Below are 23,683 nucleotides of genomic sequence, written 5' to 3' on the forward strand. Positions count from 1 at the left end.
ATCCTCTCAATGATAAACGAGTCAGCAACTGAAACTTATTGTATAGGAACCAAGATAAACCTTCCTTATGCAAAATTTTCTCTGGAGAAAAAATATAGAGTATGTATAGGTTTACTTGCATTAGACCAAAATTAGGGAGATAAGATAAAACAATGTAGGAAAGAAAGTGCCTCTCTAATCTACTGCAACTGAATTTCTTACTTTCTTATTAAGGATCTGACTGAGGGAAAACCAGAAGATCATAAGGAACATTATGGGAACAGGGGAGAAGAGTGTTGGGTTTGAAACCAGAAGACCTGGCTGGGTTCAGCCTTTTTATTTATTAGCTGTTTGATCATGGGCAATGACTTCACTAGGCTTTAGTTTATTCTTCTGCAGCCTGAGGAGGTTAGACTAGATATTCTTTGTCTTCCCTTCTAGTTTTTTATCCTGTTATGATATGGTTATATAGTTGAGTAGGTATGGAACAAGTGACTAGAATTTGCTGAATCAAGTGAGGAGAATTTGAGAACATTAATCCTTAGTGGCTAACTCTGAGCACTGCCACATCATTGCTAAGCCCTTTAGCAACCACTTAAAGGATTTTTCCATTTGTGCAGGCTTTAGTGGTTTTTATTAATTGGGTTAATTTGGGGGATAAAATTAAGTTGGCTGATATCACTATCTTTGTTTTATTGAGAAGGAACCTGAGGTCACAGAGTAACTCAGGCTGGGGATGCACATACACATTCTCTAATTACAGGAAGCAAACTCTAATTTAATTTTCTTAATGGTACTCCTTATTTCATCCTTCCGGCAGCCCTTGCATCCCATGATTACATCTTGAAGATCGTCCCCACAGTGTACGAAGATAAGAGTGGGAAGCAACGGTACTCATATCAATACACTGTAGCCAACAAGGTAAGTGGAAGTCTGGGGAAGGACTGAAACCCCCCTCAAGTGGAAGTCATTTAAAATTTTCCTTTTCTTTCTGCTCTCACTGGACTGCCTAAGGTACATTAGGGCTTTATAGAAGTGTACAATTGCGACATCTGCTGGCAAAGAGAGGAGCATAGGACTCCAAGAATTGAGCTGCCTATTGGGCCAGCTGTAATAAGGGGACCAGGGAAGCACAAGACAATCTACTTTTTTTTTTCCTGGAAATTAAAACAAATTAGACTTAAATAAAAAATGAAAGAAAGAAAAAAAATATGCTGTGTACACAGCAGAACGTTAGAGGAAATAAATTTCCATTTCAGAAAACCCATATAATAATTGACACATTGCTTTCGTAGCTAGCCAGCTTTTCTTTGCTTCCTTATTGATTTGCTTTTGTTCTCTTCTGTGTACTTTTTGCTTTATTTTTTTCCTCATCCTTCCTACCCTACAGAAGGTTATAATTAAGTATGTATATACATATATTTGTATTTATGTGTATATAGTATGTATATATATGTATATACTTACATATACTCCTATACACCCCTATACATATACTTTAAAAAAAAAAATTATACCATGCCTATTTCTATTTGTCCTCTGTTTCTCTGAGAATGGATAGAATCTTCTTCCATAAGTCTGTCTTTCTCTGTTTTTATAAATAAACCAGCTCATCACTTCCCATACCACAGTAATATTTCTTTCTGAATAAGATTTCTAAATCAATAAGATATATGCCTGCTGCCAGCAGACCACAGCAGGTTATAGAAAATCATCAGTCGAGAGCTAGGAGGAACCTCTGGGTCTATCTAATCAGCACCCTCATTTTATAGATGGGAAAACTGAGACACAGAGAGGTAAAAGACTAACTCAGTATCACACAGCAACTAAATGGAAAAGCCTGGAGTCTTCTGAATCCAAACCCAGTGTTCTTTCCTCTATACCAAAAAACTCAAATATCCCCTCCATATAACATTATATATACACACACACATAGGAATTTATAAGTCTAAATATCTATCTTAATATTAAATATTTACATATTTATAAACATTTTGTGTATTTATAGATAATACAAGTGTATAGTTATGCAATATTATGGACTATATATATACATTACATGTTAGCATATTTATATAATTGACAATATATATTTATAAACTATTGTATGTTTTTACAGTATTTATAAAATATATATTATACAATATATAAATATACAATAATATAACATATATATAATATAATATAACATAAATAACATATAACATTGCATATTATATATAAAATATATAATACGTATATAATAGATAACAATGTATAATAATGTAATAATGTACAATAATATAATAATAAATATATAATATATAAAAGTACAATATTTATAAAATGCCATACTGCATTTTTACATTCTATTATGTATTGTCTATGCATAATATAATTTACATAGTTATATAAATATAACATTTTATATTATATATTCTAAAAACAGTATGCAAAATATTGTAACACTACAAATTTGGGTTTGTTTTTATTTGAATTAGGAAGTATATCAAAGTTTTCCTCTCAATTCTACCCCCCAAAATAACAATAACCCATAAAACAGTTATAAAAATTGGAAGGCACCTTTGACATCGAGTCCAACTTTTTCATCTTTAATTTCCCAAGCCGACCCGGAGTCTGAACCGACATTTATTAATATCCAAGCTAATGCTCTTTCTAATAACTCATCCTTTCTTAAATTGAACTAATATATTTTCTTAAACTATTGAACTGGAATAAACCAAGAACATCAAATTATTTTCCATACAAATTCTTTGGTTTTAGTCCATCTGCTGGTTTTTAGTATTTCTGCTCCCACTGTAGTATAATAGAAAGAACATTCAGTTTTGAAATCAGAAGACTTGAATCTGAATCCCAATTCTGCCACTTCCTATCTTTATGAATTTGGACAAATCACTTTTTCTTCTTGTGCTGTGGTTTCCCCAGCGATAAAATAAGGTGTTTGGACTGGATGACCACTAAACATTCTTTTTAACTCTTCAGTTCTATAATCCTTAGTCTCCTTAACATGGTAAGATGAAAACTGTTAGATATCTCTGGCCCCAGACAAAGAAGCATCTGATGTACACTCCATGCTGTGATATTTAACTCTAACTTGCCATTGGTGCCCTTAAATGTCAGCATAGCTAGGTAGATCATTAGTTGTTTTGCATTAGGATATGGATTCTGAAGCTGACACCAAGCTGAATGAACATGAATTTGAGAAAGACATGGTTTTCTCAGAATCACTCACTATTTTTTAGAAGACAACATTGTTAGATCTGGGACTATTCCTAGTTTTAAACTCCAAAAATCCAAACCTGGAAGTTAAGCCCCAAATTCAATTTCTGTCTTTTCAAAACTATGATGTGAGGAAGATAGTGCATTGATTATATGCATCATAGAGCATACTTCTTGAGTCATGGTTCTGTTTTGTTCAAAAATCAACAGTGGCTCTCTATTGCCTAGTGTTCCAGTTTATACAACTTGGCACCTTCTTTGCATTTCTAGTGTTATTTCATAATTTCTTTCTTTGGCTAAGCTAAGAAGTAGTTTTATCACTTTTACTTTTTTCTTTTGCTGATTAGTCTGTCTCAACCAATTGATTTTCTGTTTGATTTATAGTACTTCCTTGGATTGATGGAGAATGTGTTAATGGCGCCTTGAGCTGCATTTGTTTAATTATAATTACCCTGGACACCTCAAACTGAACCTAAAGTTTAGAGGTGATCTAGAATCATTAGTGATTTGTGCTATACCTGGAAGGACATGCCTTTATTTATTGATTTCCTGCTTATCCTTTAAAAACCAACTCATATGCCACAAACTTGATGAAACTTGCCCTATTTCTTCCTCATTACCATCATGTCCTTAGATAATAGCTTTCTTTCTCAGATCTGATACTTTGTTCTTTTTCTTATTCCTTTTATGTAATATTGTGTTTCTTCTATGTTGGTACCTCTCTTTTTCCCTCTCCTTTTAGTCTATAAACTCTCTGAAAACAAATTATTTATCTAAGGTTTTTATTTCCCCTAGTTTAACTTAATGTTTTATTTTGTACATAGTAATCACTTAAATGCTTATTGAATGTTATTTATTCTATCACCCAGAGTGGCTTTGGGGATCACTTACTACTTTTGATTGCTTTTCCCCTTAGGCCATCCATAACAAGTTACTTTTTTTTTTTTTTTTTTTTTTTTTTTATAAGGTCAGCCTTTCCATTTTATGCACCAGGTCACTCTTCCAAGTTCATAAAATTCATTCAAAAATATTTCTTAAATTATCCCAAAATATATTTAAAAACAGACATTTTCCTAACAATAATTATTTCATAGCATTCTGAGCTAGACAGGACCGTTAAGAACAAATAGTTGCTTAGTTTCATTTTTTCTTAAAGATCCTCAGGGAAATCCAGTTGTCTAAAATGCTTCTGCTCCTACCCCATCATAATCAACCAAAACCTATCCTGCTTTAATTTAAGATTCTTTCCTATTGTTCTTGTCTTCTTTGGATACAGAGAACAACTGCCAGTTCCCCCCCCCCCCCATAAAGCTTCTTTGTGCATTTAAAGACAGTAATGAGGTCACCTCTTTGACCTCTGTTATTTAGACTAAATTGCCCAGCTCCTCTGATCTGCCAGATCATCCCTTCTGATTGTGTTTGTCACTCCTATGTGTCTCTGTCCATCTGCCAATCAGAGGGCCTTGCATCAGATTTTTTGGAGGAGGGCAGTATGTGAGTGTGAGGGAACAATTCTCCTAGTATTCTGCCTTCTGGTGAATAAGATATGGTCTGGCTACAACATTAGTGGACAAATCCCTTTCTCCCCTCCCTGAGCCTCAGCTTTTCCATCTATAAAATAGAAGGTTTGGAATAGTTTTTTAAATCTTAGGCTCTTTTCCAACATATGCCATCCTAAATCCTAATCCAGCTTTGCCCTACCACAGACCATGGCTCTAACCCTCCAGAAGTCAGACAGCTTCTGTTCAGCCGATCAACATTCATTTATCCAGGGCTTGCTCTGTGCCTGGCACAGCTCTAGGTTTTGTTCCCCACAGTTCTATGTACCTGCCTTTGTTAGGAGGTGTTAGGAGGAGGCTAAGTTGATAATCACTGAGCAGTGCAGCATCTAGGCCAGGAGGCTCACAGAGATGGCTGTGACTAAGCCAGCTTCTGTCCTTTTGGGTCACAGCTGCTCCCAGAGTATGGCTCCTTTCCTGCCCATTGGTTCTTCCTGTGCTGTAGCCAGAGCAATCACTCTCCTCCACATTTGCCTCACAGCATATAGTTTATTCTTTCTGTTCAGTGTCACCAAACACTGATAAAGCTTTTTGGACTGAGACCTTTTTGAAAGTGCTCTTCAGGCAGGACAGCTTGCTCAGCTGATGTTGACATTTGTATGAGTGGAATGGAAGCTGTGGCACTGAGCCAGGACTACATTGCTAGGTCTCCTCTGCACATTAGGGGTAGGAAAAGGTAGAATGGTAAAAGCATCTCATCGATCTGTAACTTTCAAAGTTGGAAAAGAGATTGAGGAAATTGTTTTGTTGTTACTGTCCAAACCTGGACACTACAAACTCTTCATTCTCAATTCTTTGAGCAGATACAAGTGTGGCTATATAGAGAACTAGTCTTTGAACACAGGATATTAGATCTGGAAATGGCTATAGAGGCCAGCTGCCTCAATTAAAGATTGGGAAACTGAGGCCCAGAGAGAAGAAGGGGAGAGATTTTAAGATTAATATTACCCCATTTCAGACCCAGCACATTGTTAACATCTTCATGATGCCCCTAGGTTTAGAATGACGGAATTAAACTTATACTTTAACATATTTAACATGTATTGGTCAACCTGCCATCTGTGGGAGGGGGTGAGGGGAAGAAGAGGAAAAATTAGAACAAAAGGTTTGGCAATTGTCAATGCTGAAAAATTACCCATGCATATATCTTGTAAATAAAAAGCTATTAAAAAAAATGACAGAATTAAATCCATGATGTTCCCATGCTGACTCTGAGTTTTTTCTGTTGATATTCCTTTCAACTGTGTAGTGACTGGGGCTGCCTAATGTTAAATCTAACTTTTTTTTTTCCCCTTTGGTGTCTTTACTGCTTCTTTCTGGCTCTGTCTCAATAGTATTTTTGATGCCATGAGTTGTTAGTCAGCTTCTAAGAAGATGGAAACATATGCCTTGGTCTTGCCCATGCAATGACTAGCAAGAGAATTCAGGAAATCAATCAAAGGAAAGGTGAAAGAATATGGTGGATGGAGTGAGAAAGCTTCTTCATAGTCAGTCATCTGACAGAAAAGTAATTTAGAAATCCCTGACCTAGTATCTCGTGAAAATTGATTCCCATTTCCTGATCTCTTTTTTTCCCTTCCTCCCTTAGGAATATGTTGCATACAGCCACACTGGTCGCATCATCCCTGCTATCTGGTTTCGTTATGACCTGAGTCCCATCACGGTGAAGTACACAGAGAGGCGGCAACCACTGTACAGGTTCATCACCACGGTGAGTCTCAGCTGGCAGGACGCCAGGCTCATTCACTGTCTTATTCACTAAAGCCATAGGGACTGAGTTTTGGCAGCTGCTGGAAATCCAGTCATCTTCAATGGTCGCCTGGTTAATAATGAATCACAAAATGTTCGATGGATATGGAGCCAGGCAGCAAGAATGGAACTTAATTGATTGGGTTCTAGGGGAGGAAAAAAAATGATAATAATGATGATTCACATTTCATGGCTTCATGGAACAGAGAGCTGGCCTCCAACTCAGGAAGGTTTGAATTCAAGTCCCTCTAACACATTCTGGCTATTTTACCTTATGGTACAAATCACCTCACAGAGCAGAGTCACAGGCAATTCTCTTAAGACATTAACTGTTGCTGAGGAATTGTTGATAGAAGTTTCCTCAATAGGAATTTTTCAATAAAGATGATATCACAGATCTGAACCAAAAGAAAATTTGTACCATAAGGCCTTTCCTCACATTGTCCCCTGAGGTTGGTACACAGATTTCCATTTTACAGATAGGAATACTGAGTCCTGGGGCAGAGAAGTGACTTGCATGAACTCACACAGATATAACATATCAGAGCTAGGATTAAAATTGATCTTCTGTTTCTAAATCTGGTGCTTTAAATTTAGACAGCTAGAAGACCTGGTGGATTAAGGCCCAAAGTCAGGAAGACCTAAATTTCAAATCTAGCCTTAGGTACTTATTAGTCACTTAGCCTTTGTCTGCCTCAGTTTTCTCATCTGTAAAATGGAGTTAATGATAACACTATATCCCAGTCATTGGGAGGATAAAATGAGATAATATTTGTAAAATACTTAGCATAGTGCCTGGCACATTTGTTGTTGTTCAGTCATTTCACACGCGGGTAACTCTTTGTAATCCCAATTTCTCAGCAGAGGTACTGGAGTGGTTTGCCTTTTCCTTCTCCAGCTTATTTTACAGATAAGGAAACTGAGCCAAACAGGGTTAAGTGATTTGCCAGGGTCACAAAGTAAATGTCTAAGGTTGGATTTGAATTCAGGTCCTCCTGACTTCAGATCCAGCCCTCTATCCACTACCCCACCTGATATACAGTATGTGCTATATAACTGTTAGCTATTTCTTATTATTTCTTTAATGCCATGCTACTTGATGATAAGGATACTTTACCTTTTCATAATATTTTTTATTTTTGAAAACTTTTTCAGATGTTGTATAATTCCTCATTCTCCATCTTACAGAAAGTGATTCTGATGGGGCTTCGGTGGGATGTCCTCTGAGGTTTTTCCAATTTGGATTCTAGGATTTATAATATTTGTGTCATACAAATATCTTTGTACAAAGATAATAATAGTTGTAAAGCACTTAGCACTGTGCCTGCACATAGGAAGTGCTATCTAAATATTGGCTCTCATCAGCATCATAATTGTTTGTTGCTTCTATTATTATTGTCATTGTTATATGACTTCCTGTGCTCCACTGTGGCTTCCCTGGGTGATGGTTTGGCTTACTAAATTAACATGGCACCTGCTCTTGGCTTAGCTTCTTAAAAGCATTCGTCTCATTTTGAAAGGCTGTAGGACACAATTGCTGGGATTCTTCAAACTCTGCTGCCAAGATTTGGCTTCTTCCATTTCAGACAGACCCAACATCAGAAAGTATCATCAAGGATATAGGTGTTACTGAACCAGGGACATGGTGTCCTCGCTGACCAGGCCTTTAGCATATGATACACCTTAAGACCTTCATCAGTTTGCTGTACAGTTCCGTTACTACTCAGGGACACACACAATGTAGATGCTGAAACATCAGAAAAGTCTCTCAGGTTACCAGACTTGCAAGAGCAGCTCTCCTTTGTTACAGAGGTGTCTGATGGATCTCTTTGCTCTTCTGCTGTTCACATCTAGCACGGTCATAGGCACAAGGACGAGTTTAGGAAACATTGGCCCAAAGACTTGAGTTAGGTCTGCTTTCATAAACTACCTAGAGACCACCCAGAGAGAAAGAAAGGATTGGGGGAGGAGAGGGGAGAAAAAGAAGGACAAAGAGAGAGTGAAGAAAAGGAAAGAGAGAAGTAGAGAGAGAAAAAGGGAGAGAAAGGAAAAAAAGAGAAAGAAGAAGGGAGAGGAAAAGAAAAAGAGAGGAAGAAGGAGAGAGAAAAGAAAAAAAAGAGAGATGTCTTTATCAATATTATTGGTAGTAGCTGCTGATTAGAAAAATTAGAAAAATAAGGAAAGAATACTGGTTATGGCTTCAGCCAGTGGATCTAGACTCAGATCCCATTCTTAGTACTTATTACCAGTGTTACTGTGAACAAGTCAGTTAAACTCCCTGAGTCTCTATAAAATGAGAGGGTTGACTCCAGTAATCTTGAAGGTATCATCTAAGTCTTAATCATTTGGTTATGATTTTAGTTAGAGGGCTAGGAGGAAGATAGAGATGGTTAAAAATAACAACAAAAATAATTAATGGACATCCCTATATCGTGATGCCATTTTGTAGGGAAGTCCCTCCTGGAATTACCAGGAATATTTTAGAAAAGTGCTGATTTAAATGTTGGCATCCTGGTTGCTGTGACAACCAGTGAGTCAGCTGTCACTGAAAAGACCTTCTGGCCCACTGAATAAATCCCCTGCCTGTGGCAGATGGAGCCATTGTTGACTTTCAGAAGCTCTCAGATGTTTCCATTCTTGCAATGAAGCAGCAGATGTTGTATTCCATGGGTGGGGGTGGAATGGAAGTGAAGTCTGGGAGAAGGGGGGGATAAGGAGGAACAGGGAGGGGCAAAAAATGGGAGCACCTGCTGCCTCTTCTCTTTTATTTAATACTTGTTTACAAAGCCACCTCCAGCTCAACTGTCACCAAAATGCTGCTGTCTACAAATAGGTTGGGAGAGAATGGATTTAGGCTGAGGCACTGCCCCTCATATTGGACATTTTGGTACCATATTTGGGGAGGCAGCTGAGAGTCCTACAAGTGGACTTTTTCCAAATGTAGGTGGGATGGAATGAGAAGTGGGAGTAAGTGGAGGTTGAGGGGACGTAGGGTGTGGTTACCCAGCTGCATTTCTAAAGCCAGTGGGTGTTTCTGATATTTCTCTCACTCTGGATTTCCCCTCAAGAGGGAAGGATTGTACTGCCTAGGAAACATTATGTTTACAAGTAGGTCTCTGTTAATCCACATTGAGGGGAGTGAGGCATGGGGAGGGGGGAAGAGCACAGTATCCAGACAGTATAGATAAATGGATAAATGAAATCCCTAATAATCACAAAACTTTATATTAAACAAGCCATAGATTCCTCTCTTATAAAAGCATAGCATTTTAGACATTATCTTTTATGAGCATTGAATTGAACATACTTATATTTTTCTTTCTTTTTTTTTTTTTTTTTTTTTTGAGGCTGGGGTTAAGTGACTTGCCCAGGGTCACATAGCTAGGAAGTGTCTGAGACCAGATTTGAACTCAGGTCCTCCTGAATTCAGGGCTGGTGCTCTGTCCACTGTGCCACCTAGCTGCCCCTCTTTCTTCTTTTAATAACCATATTTGCATAGATAAGGAAGTGGCCTGACGACTAAGTTAATGCTATCCAAAGTGACATTTACCAAAAAAAAAAAAAAAAAAAAAAAAAAAAAGCCCACCATGTATTTCATTAGCAGTACCCCATTTTGGGGTTTTACAGAAAGACTAAAAGTAATTGCTTAGAATGAGAGGTTTGGAAGTAGGGGAAATAATCATGCTGATAAGACTGTGGATTCTTTGAATTAAGTTTTTTTGTGGTGTTTAGCATTTTCCTTGCCAGTATCTAATGGAAGGATCCTAAACTATAAGTTGACTACTAATAATAGAGACTAGGGATAGGGCCCATCACTCCATTAGAATATAGAAAAATCCCTTGTGAAGAAACAACAGAATTTATAGGTTGAGACCTTTTTGGCAACAAATGGGCTTAGAGAATTCTCTCCTGCTTTAAGAGATTAAGGGAATTGCCTGGAGCCACATATTTTATGCCCAGGGTAGAACTTGAAGTCTTCCTGCTTTAAAACCAGTTGCCTATTCATGATGCCAAAATGCCAAAATACAACTCGTTTCTATACCCATATATATATATATGTATGTATATACACATAGTATACAATATATTAAAAAAAATTCTGTGAAGTAAGTAGCACCTTAATTTTCTCCCTCTATCAAGTGGGGTTAATGAAACTCATAGGCTTAAGGGACTCATTCAAGCTCACATGGGTATTAAGTTTTGAAACTGGAATGGCAGAAATGCACAGGAGAAGGAGGATGGTAGAGATTCTAGATAATTCAGATCATTAATCAGTCTTTAGATCTTAGTAGGGCCATAATTGAGCTCTGTATATGGGAGAATCAAGTTAAAAGTTATGTTAAGATTTAGTCTATTATGAGGAAAACCCTAATAATAATAATTGTAATATTTTCCCAGTTCTTTAGAAATTTATTTAGAATTTCCAGAAGAACTTTTCTCATAGCAATTCTTATGTTGTAGGTAGTATAAGGATGATACTCTTTATTTTACAGATGACAAAACCGATACCGAGAGAGGTTATTTGACTTGCCTATGATGACCCCATTTGTAAGTCAGGACTCCTACTCATATATTCAGCTTTCCAAAGCAGTGTTTCTTCTGATTTAACTATGTGGACATCTAACCAAATCCAGTTGCAGCACCATCATTGGTAATAGGGTTTTCTAACCCACAAGTTGTAGTAACCTATTCAGTCATCATTTAGCAACTTGAGCACTTGGTATTTGTTCTACCCAAATAGGACGCTCTTGGTTTGAGTTGGATGTCTTTTACATTCTAAATGAACATTAAGACCTTATCTTTGCCCATTGTGCCCAAGTTGGACATTTTAAACAGCAAAATCAGGAATAGAAAAATTAATAAATTCAGGAAATGAACATGCATTCTAGTATCTGGTCTAACAATGGTTTACATTCATCTCAAATACACAAAGCACTTTGTATCCATTATCTCATTTGGTCCTTGCAACCAGATGATCTCTGTGGTCTGTGATGCTGTTTTGTTAACTCTGTGAGAGAGTTAAGACAAGGAATGATATGTTCCCATTTTACAAATGAGAAAATTAAGACTCAGTAAAGATTGCATCCATGCTCCAGCTAGTAAGTGGAAAAACCAGGACATAGACTCAGAGCTTCTGCTTCCAGGTCCAGTATTTTACATTATTTTCCCTATCTGGCTCCCAAATACTCAAGTAAAATATTCCTGAAGATCATGTCCTGGGGAAAAAGAGGTCACTTTATATGTATCCATAAATGTGCTCATTTAGAATTGTAAATTGCAGTGGTCTTTCTGATTTGGAGTCCAATTAGCCATCAGAGATCTATGTGCCATGTGCTCAAGCATCTACTATGTGCCAGGTATGGGAGGGAAAAATACAAAACAAAGAAACAATTTTCACTCACAAGGAGCTCACATTTCAAGATACTTAAGAGGTGTGGATGTGGAAGGCATGTGGGTAGGTGTTTTGTAAGATAGAGGGATTAATAATTCAAACCCTGTTGACATTTCTTTCCAATAGCCTATTCTTTCATACCTTATATTTGCATGGTTCATCTGAAAGTATGGATATCTCTAGTTAGTGGAAATTTGTGTAGCAAAATGTAATAGGATTGATCTATTAAGAACTTGTATTGGTTTACACTTTCTAAAGATTGGGATTTTTGAAGTTCTTTAAATAAATTCAGTTAAGAGAAGGGATCCATTTTCAGGAAAGGGGATAAGTTTTTGGGCTTGCAGCTGGGGAAGGACACTAGTCTATCCTCTTCTTTATCTGGCAACATTCTGCCAGTTGAAATGTGGCTGCTGAAGGCTGCACCAGAAAATACCAAATTACATAGATGCAGAACAACTAGATAAAAAGGCATCCTCAAGAACCAAGATCTCTTGGACTTCTGGCAATAATAATCTTTTCATAGCCAACAAACCTCCACTCCGCTTGCAGCAGCCTAAATATCACCACTACCAATATCCTGGCTCTTATTTTTATAATAGCTTATATTTATGCAATATGGATCTAGTAAGACCCTCTTTCCCCCCCAGACTTATTTTAAAATATTTTAATACTTTGACGAATAGGTCATCCACAAATACTTCATCCAACACTTCAAAGTACAACTCCTCTATGTCTGTGTGATTTTTGTCATCTGTTTCCCCAACTGTAAGGAGTTTACCTCTATAGAGGAGTCCCCAGTCAAGTTAAAACAACTACTTGCCAGGAAACTACTAAGTTCCGGGGGATACAAAGAAAGACAAAAAGGAACCTCTGCCCTAATAGAGAGAACCTGTTTAAATAGTTACATACAAACAAAATATATGCAGGATAAATACAAGATAACCAAGAGAAGGAATGACGTAGCAATTAAGGAGGGTTGAGAAAGGTTTCTTATAGAAAGTTTTTAAATTGTATTTAAAGCTTCTCTTTGACTCTTACTATTTCAGAGTTATATGTCTACTTACCTTCACTCATGTTACGTGATGGATACACTTCCTTTTGTAATGATAAATATCCTTAACAGGTCTGTGGTTTTAGAGCACTAATAAGCCTTGGAAATAAAATAATATCTCTTAATTACCCCTTGTCTTTGTTAATTAGTTCTTTGGTTATGTTTGCTTGTGATCCAAAACCTGTCCATAAGCTTCCCTTCCTCCTTTCCTTCTTTCTTTACTTCCTTCCCTCTTGCCCTCCTTCTCTCCTTCCCTTCTTCCTTCCCTCTCTCTTTCTCTCTCTCCCTCCCTCTCTCCTTCCCTTTCTGTCCCCCTCCTTTTCCCTCTTCCTCTCTCTCTCACCCCCTCCCCCATATATGCAGGAACCCAGTCACACTTCAGTGATTCCTTAGTTAGATTAGAACATGGGAAGACAGTACTTCTAAACAGATGCCTTTTGTCATCCATGCTTCAGGGTGATCCATCAAGGAATGGTATAATTAACAAAGAGATTCTTAGTAGATGGTGCACAGCTAGGATGAAGATCATAGATCTTGCTCTCTGAAAGTTTATAGTACAAAAGGAATATTAACAACTTAAGACTGTTTTGTCCCTTAACACTGTAAGTGAGAAAGGGCGAGTTTGAACCAAAATGGCAGCCCCAAATCCAAATAGCAAAATGGAAGTTTGAAGTTACAGCTGAGTTAATATTGGAGAAAGAGAAATTTATGTTATTGGGCCTCTGGTTCTTCCATTGCTTTTATAGTTTCTACCTTCTCCATACCCAAAGCCAAGTAAAGCAGCTAAAAATTTGCATTTAGTGAACTGGTACAATAGCATTCTCATTATTGAAAAATACATTCACCTTTGATGGTGAGTCATTTGTAACATCCTCATTTATGAGAGACAACAAATCATTATTGCTTTTGTTGAACGGAATAGTTTATGTCTCTTATCCAGAAACAAATGCATATGTTGGCTCCTTTCTTCTCTGAGCAAATTGAACTATGCATGAAAGCTGGAAGGAGGGATCAAAGCAAGTGCCAGGTGTGTGTGAGTCATAAGCACTCAGTGGTTCAAAATTGTGTGCAGATGAATATAGATGTGTGTGTTTTTTGCATCGCTACACTTAAGTCAAATTTTCCTATCCTCTGATGCAAGCATTAAAAGCATTTTGTGGTGTAAAATCTCCTGTCATCTGATCCAGTTGACTGAAATAAACCAGCTTCCCTGCCGTCATCTCCCCCGAAAAGTGCCCCTGCATCATGCTCTGGGGTGTGGTGGAGAGACAGACCAGAGGGGAGAGGCCCTGCCTGCTTTAAAAAAAAATCAATCTTCCCTACCACCCCCTGAGTGGCTGCTCTGGTTTCTTGGACTGTTGTTTCTGGAATGCCAGCTGTGCCACTTAAAACTCCTCTGTGAAGCCTGGATTCACTGAACTCATCTCATGGAAATACCATTTTTATAAATAAACCCCAATTGAATATATACTTTCCTGTCTCCTTCACTTTGTCTTTTTTTTTCCTTTGTCTTTTTTCCTTGGCACCAATCTTTCCATTAGGTTGGCCTCATGTCTGCCCACTATTATTGTATTCTTGGTCAGATTTGGATTGCTCATCTTCCACGTGAGGAAGGTGGTAGTTATGTGGCTAAGAGTTCTCAAGGGAGCTACAGGATCAACCCCATTTTTCCCCTTCTGTGGTTCTGCCATGTCACCAAACATTTTTAAAATACTGTGTGCCAAGCACTTGGCTATGCACAGGGAATACAAATCCAAGCAAAAAAACCCCAATGTTTGGCTTCAAGGAGCTTATGTTCTAGCAGGGGGAACAAAAAGATAACTGAAAAGCAGAAAGAGAAGTATAGAATTAGGACAGAAAGGAAGGTAGGAGGGATGATGGAAAAAATCCAGAGTCAGAAGTATATCCTGGAGTGGGATAGAGTTGTGGCTGACCTGAACATTTCATTTCCTTAAAATGAAGATTCTGGAGGCCAGCTCAGTTTCTCAGTAGATAGAGAACTCAGGAGGACCTGAATTTAAATTTGGCTTCTATATATATTAGCTGTGTGACCTGGGCAACTCACTTAATCCTGAATATCTCCCCCCAAAATGAAAATTCTGTAAAATGACCAATCAGAGATTTGAAGAGGCAGCAGAGGTAAAATGAACTTCCAAAGAGAGAAAGCTATTGTAGAAGAGTAGAAAAAATCCAAAGAAACTGCTTTTTATAAATGCCCTGATAATGATATATTAACTGAATAAATCATTTGCTTTTCTTTTAGAGGTCACAATCACAAAAATTTAATTGTCAAAAGGTCAAAGATTTGAACATGAACTACTCTACAACATCCTCAATAAGTATTTTTACAGATGCTACTTGATGTCCCCTAGTGATGGGAACTCATCTGTCAGCAGTCTATTCTACATTTGGAAAGCTCTAATAGTTAGAAAGGTTTTCTTCCCGGCAACCCTTAATCTGACTTTCCTACCCGTTGTTTCTAATTTTCCCTATAGGTTCACGTAAAACAAGTCTGAGCTTTCATCTGACAGCTCTTTATATACTTCTCCCTTCTGTACCATCACCACAAGTCTCTTCTCTGTGCTAAACATCCTCAGTTCCTTCAACTACTCCTCATGTGCCATGGTCCTTAATCTTTTCATCGTCTTGATTTCCCTTCATTTAGATCTTTTCTACTTTGTCTTTCCTAAGATATGATAGTCTTCATGTTATACTAAGTATCTATTAATGGATAGAGTGCTGGATTGTGAGTCAAGAATACTCGGAATACTCATCTTCCTGAGTTCAAATTCTAGTTCCAGACACCTACAAATTGTGTGACCCTGGACAAGTAACTTAACTCTGTTTGCCTCAGTTTCCATATCTATAAAATGAGTTGGAGAAGGAAATGGCAAACTATGCCAATATCGTTGCCTCTGCCATTCCATAAGTTAGTTGTCCCTTCTGTTTTTTATGTTATCGGAAAATTTTCTGTGTATGCTATCTACTCCTCCATCCAGGTCATTTGATAATACTGTCAAATAGTGCAGGGTTAAAGGCATCCTTGGGGTGCTCCTTTAGAGACGTCCTTTCAGGTTTATTTTAACCCCTTCAATGACTATACTTTGATTTTGGTTATTTGGGCAATTCCAAGTCTTCTTGACTGTCCTTCATCAAGTCTTTAGTATTTTCCCCAATTGTGTGTGTTGGAAAGTTCTTCTCTTTCTTTAGTTTATCCCAATCTTCTGAGAAATACAAAAGATGAACTTTTAAAACTAGAAATGTGTATTAAATGAAAAATATACGAGATTTGAAGTGGAAAGATTTCAATTATAAGTCTTAATTCAGCTGCTTACTAACCATATGATCACAGAATCCTTTAACTCAGCCTTATTTTTCTTATCAATAAAATGGGATGGTAAAGCTTCTGCTGTCACTCCACAAGTTTTTATGAGGAAAGAGTTTTGTAAATTTAAATATGGGAGAGGGAGAAGGGAAGACAGGGAAGTATATGCTTATTACTGTTACAGAAGACTTCTTTTATAGAGCTCAGATGTAAATTCCCTGTAGAATGCTAAGTCCTCCATGTTCCTGATTGCAGATGATATTGTGCTGATTGGATGCAGAAAAAGTTTAAGTTTAGATATTATGCTGATTGCATCATTATAAAATCAGAGGACCTCTCAATGAGATCCATGATTAGAGTTATCTCTTTTGGATTTAAATGTGAGGGGGAAGTGAATGAAAAATGAATTTTGTTTAAACTAAAACGTGTAGCTAGATAACTAATTGATTGAATTAATAGATAAGTGTGTCTACTTGGAACACTACAAGTACAAAATAATTTGAGGAAAGAATTGAATGGGAGAAAAAGAATACCCTTCATTGTATTTGAGAAATTGTGTTATATTTTCAATAATCCTAAAATGCTCCTCAGTTTAAATATCCATCTTTCTTAACTTAAATGTCTTCCCAATACATATGTTTATAACCTCCAAATACCATAATTTCTAATTATCTAAATCACAGCTTCAGGATGACCCAAAAGGCAATGGAGAAATGTGTAGTGGACACAGGTTGATTGTAGTATATTTTTTATGAGCACCCAAAGTTATGAAGTCAGTGGTTTTACATATTATATATAAAATTGAGGAAATATATGAATGATAAAGGTCAACCACTCCTGTAGTAAGTAAATAGTCATGTAGTAAGAGTAATAGCACTGATGGACAACCTGAATATTCCTATCATTAAATGCAAAGGTTTTTAACCTGTGACCATGAACTTGTTCTTTTCAACATTTTGATATCTGTATTTCAATATAATTGGTTTCCTTTGTTATCCTATAACAAAGGGGTCCATAAAACCTAGAACCCCTGGCCTAGAAAAAAGATTGTAGCACATGCATTTATCCTTTTTGAAAGTTCTGTAGTAAAATGTGGATAAGCATTGCATAGGACAAGAATGGAAGGATAGAATGTGCTTTGTACAGTGGAACAAATACCTACATTGACAAGATCCCAGATTTATTGAAGTAAGGAAGAAGTGGCATAAGAGCCTAAACCAATTTTGCTTCGGTACCTTGTGATCTGTGATCACCTTGGTGCCTATCCTCCTTCTAATGAAGCTCACAGGCCATCCACATAATGTCCACATTAGGAGGCTCTTAGTCATGTCATCCCTTAAACTCTCCTCAGACTGTTCTCACTATAGTATTGAGGGTCTTCCCCTAGATCTCATTAGATTCAGTGTGTCTGTCATTTGAACAAATCATCTACCAGTCATCCAAAGGACAGGAGATAGGCCAGTTTTTTTCCTTTCATAGATTCAAGCAACAATTTCCTAGTATATTATTGTATCTTGCTTGTGGAACTTCCTGTCACAACCATTAAATAGTGGCAAATTAGTATTCCTTACCATCCTCTAATGTTGGAATACAAGCCAGGTAATGAAGGAATCCCTTGACTTTGCCCAAACCCTACTGTTTCCTTCCCTCAGCACTTGGCTCACAGATAATGGTGGCAAATGCAATGACCAAATTTCCAAAAGGTACATGGGCATTGAGATGGCACATGTCACCACCATTTCAAGCTACAGTGTATTTTAAAGGGATCTGACTCACAAAACAAGGGCAGGTCTAAAGGACAGAACATTTTCTCTGAAAAACTTGTACTAATTGTGCATTGGGGTTTTTGCTTCACCCAGAATTTATGTCCATTTTCACTGAAATGTATCACTTTGGGTACATTACTCTATTCTCTAAGTTTACAAGTAGCACTATCACTGAACACAACAACAAAAACTTAAACTTGAGTCTGTAAGTAAATGACCTGATCCATCATTGGACATTTCCAGAAAGAATGATTTAATGGAAAAAGCACTGGTGCTATGTTCATTTCTTTTTTCTGGTTTTTTTTTTTTTCTCTCTCCCATGGTTTTTCCCTTTTGCTCTGATTTTTTCTCTCCCAATATAATTCATAAAGCAATGTATATGAAAAATAAATTTACTATAATAAAACACACACAAAAAATAAAAATAAAATAAAATAAAAAGAAAGAGCACTGGAAATCAAAGGTTAAATTTTATCTCTAAGGTCACATTCCAGCTCTACATCTTTGACTCTTGACTTCTCTCATCTGTAACAAGAAAGCAGACTGGAGTTGGGCTACGTGCTTTCTAAGGTCCTTTCCCTGGCCTAACATTTTTTTGTGGCTCTTTTTTCAGATCTGTGCCATCATTGGAGGTACATTCACTGTGGCTGGAATCCTGGACTCCTGCATTTTCACAGCCTCTGAGGCTTGGAAGAAGATTCAACTTGGAAAGATGCAGTAACGCCGTGACTCCATCTCCCTTTGCCAGGGACAGCAATGCAGGATCCCAGACCCATCATTCTAATGAATATATTTCCCTTTTCCCTCTATCAGAGTTAATATTCAATTTTGTTGGTTGAAGTTACAGAGTGGGTAGTTGTTACACCATGATTTCTCTTCACACACTACACTCTCTGGGGAGAATTCCAGGTTACACATTCTCTTCTTTTGTTTTGGAAAAGACCATAATGAGTATTATTAGGAAGATGCTCCACTGCCAGTGCCAAGAGTCATGGTGCTCCCTGCCCTGGGGAAGAGTTGGGGGGAGATTGGGAGGGGTATAAATCATTCCCTGAGAAGCAGTCAGAAGGGTTGTTACAATCTGGGTTCCAACAGCCCACAGAGTCTCAGAAGTGACAAGTTCTCAGTGTCTTAGAACAGTTACCTGGCTTACTTCTCCTGGATATCAATCTGAAGGAAGTGAAGGCCAAGGAAGAAGAAAGGGAGCTTTTGGTTTCTTGCCCAGAGATACCCTATGGCTTATGCTGTCAGACCTCTCCCTCTCCCCACCCCTAACATCACATTTCAAGGATGTGCACTTGGCTGAACTACATTAAGGTACCAGTTGAACTTCTCACATCGTGTCTGGCTCCAGATCCACATTTCTCTCTCTCAACCTTTCTTAAAATGGGTTCCAGGTTGCCAGGAACCACAACACTCAAGAGACTAAAGTCTGTTCACCATTGGTGCAGCATAGCCAACAGCTGCAAAAATAAGTTTTCCTTCCATTTTTCCTGTCACTCTTATCCTCCCACCAATGTGCCTCAGTCCTAAGCAAAGGACAACACCTCTTATTAGTTAAGGAAACAGCCTAGCCTCTAAATCCACCCCACTTTTCCACTGGCACTTCAGCCCTTTGTGATGACAAAGTGGTGGTGAGTGGTTGGGCATATCATAGGGTTTAGATCTGAAAGAAGCCTTAGAGTCCATCAAGTTCAACCTCCCTCATTTTACAGAGGGAGAAACTGAGGCCTGGAAATGGGAAATACCATGCCCAAGGGCATATAGCTAATAAATTGTAGAGGAGAGATAACTCAGTTCCTCCTCCTCTAAATCCAATGTTCTTTTCCCCCACATGAAAATATTCTGCCCTATATAAGCCCAGGCTTTGTGCAAGCCCAGAGAGTGACCATGAACATCATTCCCAATGACATAATTGACATTTCCCCACCAGTCCCAATTCTATGTGACATCTCTGAGAGAACAAATTCATTGCTAATGTGAAAGTAGATTCAGCCATTTCCCATGGAGATATCCTGGTTCAAGGTATTTCTTATTTACTTTGTTCTCATTGTCATTTTGGCTTGATTTGTTTCAACCTCTCCACCAATGGCAAACAGAAAAGGGAATATCCCAGCATGGGTAGCAGATCCACCCTGCTTCCCTTATCAGACACTTGCTCTGCTGTTTCTTTCACCAGCCCCTCCAGCCACTAAGACTAACTCAAGACAGACAGTCGTGCAGCTGGTGAGGTAGCAGCAGCTCTGGTTTCTTTCCACTTAGTTCAGAGCTGTCTTTGCTGCTGCTGTTGCTGCTGCTGCTGCTGCTGCTGTTGCTGATACTCCCTTTCATCAGAAGATTCTCCTTTTAGATCAGAGCAGGGAAGGACATGCAAGCCAGGCCAGAGAGGGATTCAGTGAAGGGAATTTCAAATATTCTGTGTTGATCCCAGAGAGAGAACCACCCTTCCATTTTCCATGCACACCAAGAATTCTTTGCGTGCTTTGGTGATTCAGGATAATGTCCAGTTGGATTTATTTTTTAACCAGGCCTTTCCCATTTATTATTTTAAGCCCTTACTTCCAATTAGAAAAACTTCTTCCTCCCCCTCTTTTTTTTTTTTTAATTTTTTTTTATTATGAGTTAACTGACATTGTAAGTGTAACTGGATTTTGTCATTTCATGTATCTGTCACTGTTTGGATGGATTTATATATATATATATATATTTTTTTTTTCCATTTACAAAATTCAGAAATGGAAATGATCCCTTGTGTATGGGGGCATGAGGGGTGTTTTTGTGTGTGTGTGTGTGTGTGTGTGTGTGTGTGTGTGTGTGTGTGTGTGGCATGCATATGTATGCAAGTTTTACTTTTATGGAATTTTTCCATTGTGGAGGTGGAAGGGTGGGTGGGTGGGACTTCATTTCTCCATTGAAAGGATACCAATGACCTGTTTTCTTAACAAAATTCTTAAGGGGGGGGGGGAAACTCTATCCTCTTTGTTTCTTCCGCCCATTGGGTTTAAGCAGATTAAAAAGCTGTGATTTTCAGAAGTTTTCCAGAGTGTTTCCTTAAACCATGGTTTACAGTTTTATGTGGGATTGTGGGTGGGGCAAAATTCCCAACATTTGTAACAAAGAGTAGTTATAGCTCTAAAGATGATTATGAATTTGTGTTGGGTAAAATCTCTACCTTCTCTGAATCTCTACAGCACTTAAAGTCAATGCCCACAACTTAATTAAATCTAACAGATGTTTATTAAGTGCCTACTACATGGAAGATATTGTGCTAAATGCTAGGGCCATAAAGATCAAAAATAAATCAATTGTTTCCTCACATTGTTTAAGGTTGAATGGCGAGGATACAACAGCACACAAATATGGCACAGTGCCCAGAGAAGCTGCAAATAAAATGATCCTTTTCACTTGTGAGCTGGGAAAGTTTAGGAAAGCTTCATGAAAAAGGTGGAATCTGAACGGAGCTTGGAGGAAGAGAAGCTTTGTTCTAAAGATATGAAGATGGTGCAAGCAAAGACACAAAGATGAAGGAAAACAGTGTGAGGAAAGGAATGGATGTGATCCAGTTTGGTTACAACAGACTATAGGAAAGCGACTGTAGTGTAACGGATAAGACATTTGACTTAGAGGCAAGAAGACCTAGATTCAAATCTTACCTTGCATACTTACTAGATATGAGATCCTTGGCAAGTCACATAACCTGTTTCTCAGTTTCCTAAACTGTAAGGTGAGGGGGTTAGACTCTGGCTTCTAAAAAAAAGTCCTTTCTAACCAAATCTGTTATCCTATGAGTAGTTATGAGAAAAACTGTGACTTCTTTAGACAAAAGTCTTGTGCAATTTTCTAATTTTGTATATGGATATTTTTGTATTTCTGACTGAAATAAGATATCTGTTCAAGGGCAAGGATTCTTCTGGTTTCTCCTTTTATAGCCCTGATAAACCCCAAGACACAGAAGGTACTTAGCACTTTTTGACGTTTAAAAATATACTATTATTTGACCTGGAGAAGAGGACATAATAATCTGATCCTGTAAAAGCATCTGTCATGTATATGACTGTGTTCTAGAATTTCCCTCTACAAAATCATTCATCCTTTCCTTTATATAATTATATATAGGTCACAATGTCACTGAAAAACAGTATAGATAGGCATTTTATAAAGTACAGATCACTCTATGCAAAACAATAGTTAATGCTTTAGTGGAGTGATGAGAAGGGAACTTTGGTTTAAATATGTTATTTCTCCAGAAGGTAAATTAGAGGAAAAAGGGGTGCTTGTTGTTTATCCTTCCTTTTGGAAGAGGGTCAATGACATCATGGGGTGATATCTTAACACCTGCATGAAGTGGATTTTTTTCAGTGAAGCAGAGTTCCTCAGTCATCAGCCTCACTGTGCCTTCCTGGATCATTGAAGTCCAATGGCAGGACAAAGTCAAAATGAGTGGTGATGGCCCAGAAGGCAATGGATGACCTTGGCATCTTCAATGTCTGACCAAACTCTAAGCACTCCACAGTGTCTGCTTCATGGCTATTGGATTAAGTTATTCTCATCTGCCTATTCTGCCAGAGCAAGTGCTTGGGGTAAACTTCAGTTTGAAAGCAGGAAGAGAAGCATAATATTTAGAGCTGGAAGAAACCATGTAGATCAATTAATCTTACTCATTTTTATTTATTTATTTTTTGTTTATTTATTTTGAGTCTTGCTCATTTTTCAGGTAGAGAAACAAAGACTGCTGAAAGTTAAATAACCTCCCCAAGTTTACAAAGTGAGAAAGCCAAAATGTAAGTCTTGGTCAAGAGTTGTATCTAGTGTAAGAACTATCATTGCAGGAATCAACTATTATTGTAGAAGATCAATGATGTGCTACTCAACTCCTGATAGGTGATAGACTAAGTAATTGCAGATTGAGGCAAACGTTTTTGGATATGATCAATATGGGAATTTTTTTCAATTGATGGAAGCAGGAGGAAGAATAAATTAATATTTGTTAATTGAAAAGATATATTTTAATTTTTAAAAAGTCATATGAGTATATAGACTTTTTGAGGACAGCAATTGTTTCATTTTTATCTTTGTATACACATCATCTTTGACATAGATATTTAATGAGTGCTTGTTGATTGACTTATGTATTTAAAGGGATATTATACTTAGCTACCAGGACCTAGACAAGGAAATTGGCTTGGTATTGCTTGAGAGGATAAAATTGACTGTAAATGTGTCTCACTTTTATCTCAATGTGTCTACTTTTATCTCAAGGGTCAGGCAGAAAAGTCGCATTCACACTGTGTTCCTGTTCATTTTGGTTTTATTCTGGGTCAAAGGTCAATTGGTCAGCTTTCCATTTTGGCAAATTTGTCAGTTATTAACATTTCCTAAATGTGGCATTCATAGAATTATAGCTTAAGAGCTGAAAGGAACCTCAGAGACCATCTAATTGAACTCTTCATTTATGAGGAATTAGGAAATTGAGTCCCAGAGAGGTTAAATGAAGGCCACACAGTGTGTTCAGGATTTAAACCCTTCTCCTTGGACTCCAAATCTAGTAATCTTTTCTCTGTTCCATGCCACCTCATTCTTTGCTTTCCTTATGACATGAACACTCAAGGTGAAGTGAGTAGAAACATGACATTCTGGAGAATG

At 37.6% G+C, this 23,683-nt stretch overlaps 1 protein-coding gene across 1 annotated transcript in view; it reads left to right on the forward strand.

The window, feature by feature from the left end:
- The window catches only part of ERGIC1 (endoplasmic reticulum-golgi intermediate compartment 1), a 141,237-nt gene extending 122,388 nt beyond the window's left edge, over positions 1-18,849 (forward strand). Inside the window, exons 8-10 of the mRNA XM_074292082.1 lie at positions 800-900; positions 6,346-6,468; positions 18,654-18,849. Of these exons, the coding sequence (XP_074148183.1) occupies positions 800-900; positions 6,346-6,468; positions 18,654-18,761 (332 nt within the window). The 3' untranslated portion in view covers positions 18,762-18,849. The remainder of the gene's footprint in view (positions 1-799; positions 901-6,345; positions 6,469-18,653) is intronic.
- The last annotated feature ends 4,834 nt before the right edge of the window (positions 18,850-23,683 follow it).

The sequence above is a fragment of the Sminthopsis crassicaudata genome, chromosome 2, assembly GCF_048593235.1.
Source record: "Sminthopsis crassicaudata isolate SCR6 chromosome 2, ASM4859323v1, whole genome shotgun sequence".
Lineage (NCBI taxonomy): Eukaryota > Metazoa > Chordata > Mammalia > Dasyuromorphia > Dasyuridae > Sminthopsis > Sminthopsis crassicaudata.